Source organism: Aquarana catesbeiana, linkage group LG12, assembly GCF_042186555.1.
Source record: "Aquarana catesbeiana isolate 2022-GZ linkage group LG12, ASM4218655v1, whole genome shotgun sequence".
Lineage (NCBI taxonomy): Eukaryota > Metazoa > Chordata > Amphibia > Anura > Ranidae > Aquarana > Aquarana catesbeiana.
In genome coordinates, this window is record NC_133335.1 from 223,906,754 (window position 1) to 223,915,667 (window position 8,914).

Here is an 8,914-nt window from a genome sequence, read left to right on the forward strand (position 1 = left end):
CCGTTGCGTCGGAACTCCGTCAAAAAGTCCTCCGTCGAAAGTCCGTCAAAAAGTCCTTCGGGGTTCAGTACGTCGAAAGTCCGCTCGTGTGTACACGGCATTAGAGGAGAAGTACAGCCAAAGTTCATTTGGTTGTACTTCTCCTGTGGATCTCAGGAGTGCAGTCCACTCTGCACTCCTGTGACCCGTTTTCAGCTGACAGCGGGCTGAAGCCCGCTGTCGGCTGATGTCACCGGGTCGGTCCAGGCTCGGGCAAGATGGCGACAATGAAGTTGGGATCCGCCCATATGCCTGGACCGTAGAGATGCCATCTCATCCCTTTAAACCTGAACATATATGAATTACACAGGGTTCTGAGGCTAATTTAAGAACTTCACCCCCCGGAAGGATTTGCCCCCTTAATGACCAGGCCATTTTTTTGTGATACTTGAGATTTCTTATCACTTAGTAGGATGAACTTAAAGGACACCTCCACCCACCACAACTCAATGATGTCAGTGATTTTCCAACCCATTGCAGCAGGAGATCCCTGGAGACTTACAGACTTCAGATTTCATCCTTTAGAAAAAGTGAGGCAGGAAAAGTGATGATGCTTCTATATATTTTAACTACTTCAGCCCCGGAAGAATTTGCCCCCTTAATGACCAGGCCATTTTTGCGATACGGCACTGCGTCGCTTTAACGGACAATTGCGCGGTTGTGCGACGTTGCACACAAATAAAATTAACATCCTTTATTTACCCACAAATAGAGCTTTCTTTTGGTGGTATTTGATCACCTCTGCGGTTTTTATTTTTTGCACTATAAACAAAAAAAAAAACAACAATTTTAAAAAACTATATATTTTTTGAACCTTTTGCTATAATACATATCCAAAAAAATAAATAGAAAAAAAATGATGTATTCATCAGTTTAGGCCGATATATATTCTTGTACGTATTTTTGGTAAAAAAATCACAATAAGCGTATATTGATTGGTTTGTGCAATAAGTTATCACATCTACAAACTATGGGATAGATTTAGGGACTTTTTTATAAATTATTGTTTTTACTGGTAATGGCGGCGATCTGTTTTTTTTTAATTTTTTTTGCAGGACTGCGACATTGCGGCGGACAAATCTGACCCCAAATTACACTTTTTGGGGACCAGTGACATTATTACATTGATCAGTGCTGTAAAAATGCACTGATCAATGTAAAAATTACACTGGCAGGGAAGGGGTTAACACTAGGGGGCGATCAAGGTGTTAACTGTGTTCCCTGGGTGTGTTCTAACTGTAGGGGGGATGGGCTGCCAGCAACATGACTGGGATCACTGTTCCCGATCATTGGGAAAAGTAGATCTCTGTCATGTCACTAGGCTGCCTATGTAAACAAGGCAATTCTGCGTTCTGCCTGTCCTAACCATGATCGTGGGTCGCCAGTGGACATTGAGTCCGCGGGACATGCGGGCATGCTCCCGTTGCGCGCTCGCCCACTATGCTCCTTGCACGGACGGACGTAGAGGTACGTCGATTCACGCTGGAGAGTCAACCAAAAAATGGGCGGCGCCGCCAAACCGCCGACATAGTGCCGCTCTGCGGGCGGTTTCAACCCTTTTTCCGCCGCTAGCGGGGGTTAAAAGCACCCTGCTAGTGGCCGATAACCTCCGCAAAAATTATGGTAAAGCGCCGCTAAAAATGGCGGCGCTTTACCGCCGACGCTCCAGTGTGAAAGAAACCTTATAGCTGCAAAGGGTGGGCCAACTCAATAGTGAACCCTACGGACTAAGACTGGGAATGCCATTAAAGTTCTTGTGCGTGTAAAGGCAGGTGTCCCAATACTTTTGGTAATATAGTATATGATTCTGAAAAATAAAAAAAAAAAAGAAGTCCATACTTCTATTTTAAAATGTGATCTACAGTTAATAAGATAAGATAATCAGATTTACAATCAAATTTAAGATGTGTGACCAGCAGTAATAGGGAAGGAGGATGTACACACACCAGCCATTGACACACAGAGCCCAGTGCACTCTGAAAGGAAGAGGAACAGAATGAACAGAGCGTATAGGAGGACTGTCAGCAATATAGAGGGCATTGGTATCATCTGATCACATTGTGAACACGGATCATGTGATCAACAGGCCAATCAGTGCGTAGGCAGGTGCAGTTTATTTTCTCCACTGCAGGTGGTGCCCACCCGCAACAGCAATGCAGGTGGGGGAGGAAGTTCTAATTACTCTATGGTTTCCTCAATCACAGTGAGGCAGCATCTGACTGGATGCTGGCACCCCAGGTAACTTTGGTGGCCATCTTGGGTCAGGCAGAGTCTATTTAAGACCTTGGCTCCTGGGTTTGGGGCGCATTTTGCGAGTGTCAGTGTAGGGACAGGATACCCACCTGTCAGGGACAGTACTTAGCATTAGGGAAAGGTTCAGGAGGAGTAGGGAAAGTGCAAGGACACACCATCTTTCCTGGAAACCTCCCCATTTGGGTACAGACCAGCCAGGCCACATTCTGCTCCTCGCAACGTCTGTCACCTTCTCTGAGACTTCCGTCTACTGACACATCACTGTTACATCCTGTGGGTGTTCGCGGTCGGGTTGCCTTTCCCCTGGGCCAGTAGGGTATTGCTGGACTCTAATACAATATATTCATGTTTTTGCACCTGGACTCTGATTATTTTCTGCCCGCCACACCATGCTGCACCTACCTACAAGTGCACACAGTGACGAATCTCAGTGCTGAGGACAGGACCTGTACACACACCCCAATAATAACTCACAATATAGTGACTTTGTACGCTACATAAATTAATCAAAGAAATGCAGATTTACAACAATGCAGTAAAGTGCCCCTATCTCTTAGGCAATCCCCCCACCATTCCCAATATGCCTCTATAATACAATGCAATGGTGAGTGGAGGGGAGGAGGCTCCATCACACACATTAATATCCAATATGTATGTGGCCAGCAAAGTGCAGCCATTGGAAAGACTCTAGATCAGGGTTTCTCAGCCAGGGTTCCATGGAAGTCTAGGGTTCTTCCAGAGGTTGCTAGGGGTTCCTTGAGCAATGAGCCATTTCTGTCTCTCTGATAAGGTCCCACTGACACCATTGATCTTTTTAGCTATCTGTAAGAGGGTAATTCTTTCCAATGACCACAACTGTAAGTTCAATTCTTCCCACTGACCATCAAACTAATGTATCATGACTTGAAGATATAATAACATTTAGCAGGGGTTCCTTGAGACTTGGAAAGTTATTTCAAGGGTTCCTCTTTGTTGAGGTGGTTGAGAAAGGCTGCTCTAGATTATCACACTGGCCAGCAAGGCGTGGTGGCGTTGTATTCGCTAACTTCTTCAGCTTCCTAGAGGTTTTGTGGGACGTTATCCTTCCCTGGAGGGGACTTTGTATAATACAATGCAATGGCGGGTGGAAGGGGGGAGGCTCCATCACACATAATAATATCCAATACGTATGTGGCCAGCAAAGTGCAGCCATAGGAAAGACACTAAATCAGGGTTTCTCAACCAGGATTCTATGGAAGACTAGGGTTCCTCCAGAGGTTGTTAGGGGTTCCTTGAGCAATAAGCAATTTCTGCCTCTCAGATAAGTAAGTTCCCACTGACACCATTGATCTTTTTAGCTATCTGTGAGAGGGTAATTCTTTCCAATAATCACAAGTGTAAGGTCAATTCTTCCCATTGACCATCAAACTAATGTATCATGACTTGTGGATATAGTAACTTTTAGCAGGGGTTACTTGAGACCGGAAAGTTATTTTAAGGGTTCCTCTTTGTTGAGGTGGTTGAGAAAGGCTGCTCTAGATTATCACACTGGCCAGCAAGGCGTGGTGGCGTTGTATTCGCTAACTTCTTCAGCTTCCTAGAGGTTTTGTGGGACGTTATCCTTCCCTGGAGGGGACTTTGTATAATACAATGCAATGGCGGGTGGAAGGGGGGAGGCTCCATCACACATAATAATATCCAATACATATGTGGCCAGCAAAGTGCAGCCATAGGAAAGACACTAAATCAGGGTTTCTCAACCAGGATTCTATGGAAGACTAGGGTTCCTCCAGAGGTTGTTAGGGGTTCCTTGAGCAATAAGCAATTTCTGCCTCTCAGATAAGTAAGTTCCCACTGACACCATTGATCTTTTTAGCTATCTGTGAGAGGGTAATTCTTTCCAATAATCACAAGCGTAAGGTCAATTCTTCCCATTGACCATCAAACTAATGTATCATGACTTGTGGATATAGTAACTTTTAGCAGGGGTTACTTGAGACCGGAAAGTTATTTTAAGGGTTCCTCTTTGTTGAGGTGGTTGAGAAAGGCTGCTCTAGATTATCACACTGGCCAGCAAGGCGTGGTGGCGTTGTATTCGCTAACTTCTTCAGCTTCCTAGAGGTTTTGTGGGACGTTATCCTTCCCTGGAGGGGACTTTGTATAATACAATGCAATGGCGGGTGGAAGGGGGGAGGCTCCATCACACATAATAATATCCAATACGTATGTGGCCAGCAAAGTGCAGCCATAGGAAAGACACTAAATCAGGGTTTCTCAACCAGGATTCTATGGAAGACTAGGGTTCCTCCAGAGGTTGTTAGGGGTTCCTTGAGCAATAAGCAATTTCTGCCTCTCAGATAAGTAAGTTCTCACTGACACCATTGATCTTTTTAGCTATCTGTGAGAGGGTAATTCTTTCCAATAATCACAAGCGTAAGGTCAATTCTTCCCATTGACCATCAAACTAATGTATCATGACTTGTGGATATAGTAACTTTTAGCAGGGGTTACTTGAGACCGGAAAGTTATTTTAAGGGTTCCTCTTTGTTGAGATAGTTGAAAAAGGCTGCTCTAGATTATCACATTGGCCAGCAAAGCATTGTGGCGTTGTACCTGCTAACTCCTTCAGTTCCCTAGAGATTTTGTGGGACATTATATTTCCCTCAAAAAAATACATTTTTGGTAACCTTGGACATTTCTGTTAAGTGTGATGTTGTAAGTTAGTTTTGAGAAACGATCAACTATATAAATAATATTTTTTTTTCTTTTTCATTATACGGTCTTCAATGACTTTGTCTAATCTCAGTCCATGATGGCCACACAGATCGGGAAATGGGCCGGACACAGTCACATAGGACTTATAATCATTATAATTATGGATGGCAAAACATAGACCAGGGTGTTGGCGTGACAAAATAATAAAGGATTTGTTATTTTTTTTATAGGTGGCCATACATAGATCAGGAAAATGTGGGCTGGACACAATCATACTGGATTTCCTATTATTATTTTGGGTTGTAGTTTACAGAATAGAGACCAGACTCAATCATTTAGAACTTAATATCATTATTATTTTAGGGGGATATACACAGATCAGTATGTGAGTCGGACACATTTCTCCTTTTTTTTTTTTTTTTGGCGTGGGGGGGTCATACATAGATTAGTATGTGAGTCAGAGACAATCTCACATAATTCACTATCATTTTTTTATATATATTTTTTTAAGGATGGGGGTTCAGTATGTGGATTGCACACATTTATACAGAATCTTGTATCATTATTATATTAGGAGGCCATAAACAGGTCAAGAAGACATGGACTGGGCACAATCATACAGGACGTATTATCATTACTGTTATGGGTGTTCATACAAAAAATCAGCATATGGGCCAGACAGAATCATATATGACTTAAATATTACTATTATTATGGGTGGTCATAAACAGATCAAGATATGAGCCAGGCACAACTGTGCATGATTCATTATCATTATTGTTATGGGTGATCTCACACAGATCAGCACATGGCCAGACATAATTATATAGGGTTTGTTATCATTAATATTATGGGTGGTCATGGACAGTTCAGTATGTGGGTTGGACACAATCATACACAATTTATTATCATTATGCTGGACTCACACAGCCCAACATGAGTTGTTGTTCTGGGATCTTTGGAGGGGCTTGAGGCTTTTCTGTGACCAACTCCCAATGAAAAAAGGGAGCAAACCTTCCATCAGCAGGTACCGTGTTGAGTTGGTAGATGTATTGGCAAAAGATCAAGCAAATATTGTCAAAATATCAGATTTGGTTATTGGTGGAGATGTTCCTATACATGACCTCCTCCACTCATCTAATTAATCAATCCTAAAACTTTGGTAGGAAACTGGCCTAAGAGGGCTGGAGTTAAACATATCTGCTTTTATTTTATCAATGAAATGAATTGTATGTACAAAACTAACACAATTTATGTTTCTTTCCCTGCAGATTCTGGCAATCATTTCTATTCTTTTCATTGTATTATCAACAATTGCCTTGTCACTAAATACACTTCCAGAACTACAAGGTCTTGATGAGTTTGGACAGTCGACAGACAACCCTCAGTTGGCACATGTGGAAGCTGTCTGCATCGCCTGGTTTACCATGGAATACCTCCTGAGATTCTTATCTTCACCCAATAAATGGAAATTTTTCAAGGGGCCACTTAATGTTATTGACCTGTTAGCCATCCTCCCGTACTACGTCACTATATTCCTAACAGAGTCCAACAAAAGTGTACTTCAGTTCCAGAACGTCAGGAGGGTGGTGCAGATTTTCCGGATCATGAGGATACTGAGAATCCTAAAGCTGGCACGGCACTCCACAGGCCTGCAGTCTCTGGGTTTCACCTTACGGAGGAGTTACAATGAACTTGGTCTGCTCATCCTCTTCTTGGCGATGGGTATTATGATTTTCTCCAGCTTAGTGTTCTTCGCAGAAAAGGACGAAGATGATACAAAGTTCAAAAGCATTCCAGCCTCTTTCTGGTGGGCGACCATCACCATGACCACAGTTGGCTATGGGGACATCTATCCTAAGACTTTGCTGGGGAAAATAGTTGGCGGATTGTGTTGTATTGCGGGAGTGCTGGTGATCGCTCTTCCCATTCCTATCATTGTAAATAACTTTTCAGAATTCTACAAGGAACAAAAGAGGCAGGAAAAAGCCATCAAGCGCAGAGAAGCTCTTGAGAGAGCCAAACGAAATGGTAGCATAGTGTCTATGAACATGAAAGATGCCTTCGCTCGTAGCATAGAACTGATGGACGTAGTGGTTGATAAGACAGAGGATGGAAAGAAAGAAAAAGTGCAGGATAACCACTTATCCCCCAGCAAATGGAAATGGACAAAAAGGACTCTATCAGAGACGAGTTCTAACAAGTCGTTTGACACAAAAGAACAAGGTTCTCCAGAGAAGAGCCGGTCTTGTTCAAGTCCTCAACACCTTAATGTTCAACAGCTAGAAGATATATACAACAAAATGGCAAAGACACAGTCACAGCCCATTTTAAACTTAAAAGAAGCAAATCAATCAGTTAAACAGACAGAGGAGTTGGAAATGGACACCATACCTTGTCCAGCTGTCCCTCTGTTGACCACTCACAAGGAGGGAATCATTGACATGAGAAGCATGTCCAGCATAGACAGTTTCATTAGCTGCACTGCCGATTTTCCAGAAGCGGTTAAGTTTTCACACAGTCCACTGGCAGTTCTACCATATAAAAAAGGTATAAATACAGGGCAGGATTCAGCAGGTGGGCGTGAAAGATCCTTGAACTTTGACATCAGCAGAGAGAGCTTTGGCGAAATTAGTCCTAAAACTGATAGAGGTCGGCACACTGCATACTTTTTGGAAAGTCCAAAAAGTTTAGTAAAAGTTAGAAATCCTTTACTGCTGAGATCCCTAAAAGTCAACTTTCGAGAGGGTGATACAAGGACACTGGTGCCTGCACCAAACATCACAAGCCCCTCAGAGCATAGGCAAAGCCATTCCAAGTTAGACAGTTCCTACTTTTCTGACCAGTCAGTCCGTAGCCCAGAGACATCTCTGTACACAACGGCAAGCACTAGAACCCCTTCCAGGTCGCCAGAGAAACACATGGCAATCGCATTCACCTTTCATGATGCTAACGTACACAAGTATATTGATGCTGACACCGATGATGAGGGGCAGCTTCTGGATGGCCTGGATTCCTGCCCCTCCAAAGAGCTGCTAGGGACTATGAGTCCAAACTACAATATCACAAATAGCGGTCATCGAAAACAAAGAGAGAGCATCCATCGAACAGAAAAAAACCACTTAGAGAGTGGCGTATTATCCAGTTCCTCCAGGTACTTAGGACAAAACTGCGTTTACTCCACAGATGGGATTACTGGAAGCAGTCGAGAACCTGTCAAGATAGATAACCACATTTCCCCGGAGGTCCAAGTTCTGCCAGGCGGGGGTGGACACTCTAACACACGTGACCCCCGATTCTGACGTGTTAAGACACTGTGAGAATTGAGATGCTCATATGTGCACATTGAGCTTATGCATGGCATTGATTACTAGCATCCTCTCCCCTTAGTGTGAGGGAGAGACGAGAGGAAGCCTCTGGGCCACATCTCCTCTCAACTGGACCGAACCGAGCTAGGAGTGTCACCGAGCACTCAGATAGGAAACTGCAGTGACTCCATCTCCTACTAAAAACTTCTTTCTTGAAAGCCATTGTGACCAAATATACCCCTAATGACAATGAACTGCTTTTTATTTTATTGTATACAAACTTTTACTGCTTTCCAGTGAAGGTAAGAGAAAAAAAAAAAACATGAAATTCTGAGATTTTTCTGGAGTCCGTGCAGCAAAGCATCTTATGCAGATTTCACAGATTTGGGGTAAAGTGCAGAGCTTCTCCATAGTTAACACAGACAAGGCGAGTTGCATCAGTTGTTCGGGAATTTGTACGCCAAAAGTGGGAGACGACTGTGCATTGTCTTAAAGGGGGTGACTATGAATAATCAGGGCATTAGATGTTCAAAGGGGGAGGAGGAGGAATTTGCTGATCGTAAAAGGTAAACAATTCATTTTGTAGCATATTTACCATTGCTAGCTGCATTTTTCTCAAA

At 43.2% G+C, this 8,914-nt stretch overlaps 1 protein-coding gene across 1 annotated transcript in view; it reads left to right on the forward strand.

Annotated features, from left to right (window-relative positions):
• KCNB1 (potassium voltage-gated channel subfamily B member 1) overlaps nt 1-8,633 on the forward strand; it is a 154,308-nt gene extending 145,675 nt beyond the window's left edge. Inside the window, exon 3 of the mRNA XM_073606766.1 lies at nt 6,258-8,633. Within this exon, the coding sequence (XP_073462867.1) occupies nt 6,258-8,288 (2,031 nt within the window). The 3' untranslated portion in view covers nt 8,289-8,633. The remainder of the gene's footprint in view (nt 1-6,257) is intronic.
• The last annotated feature ends 281 nt before the right edge of the window (nt 8,634-8,914 follow it).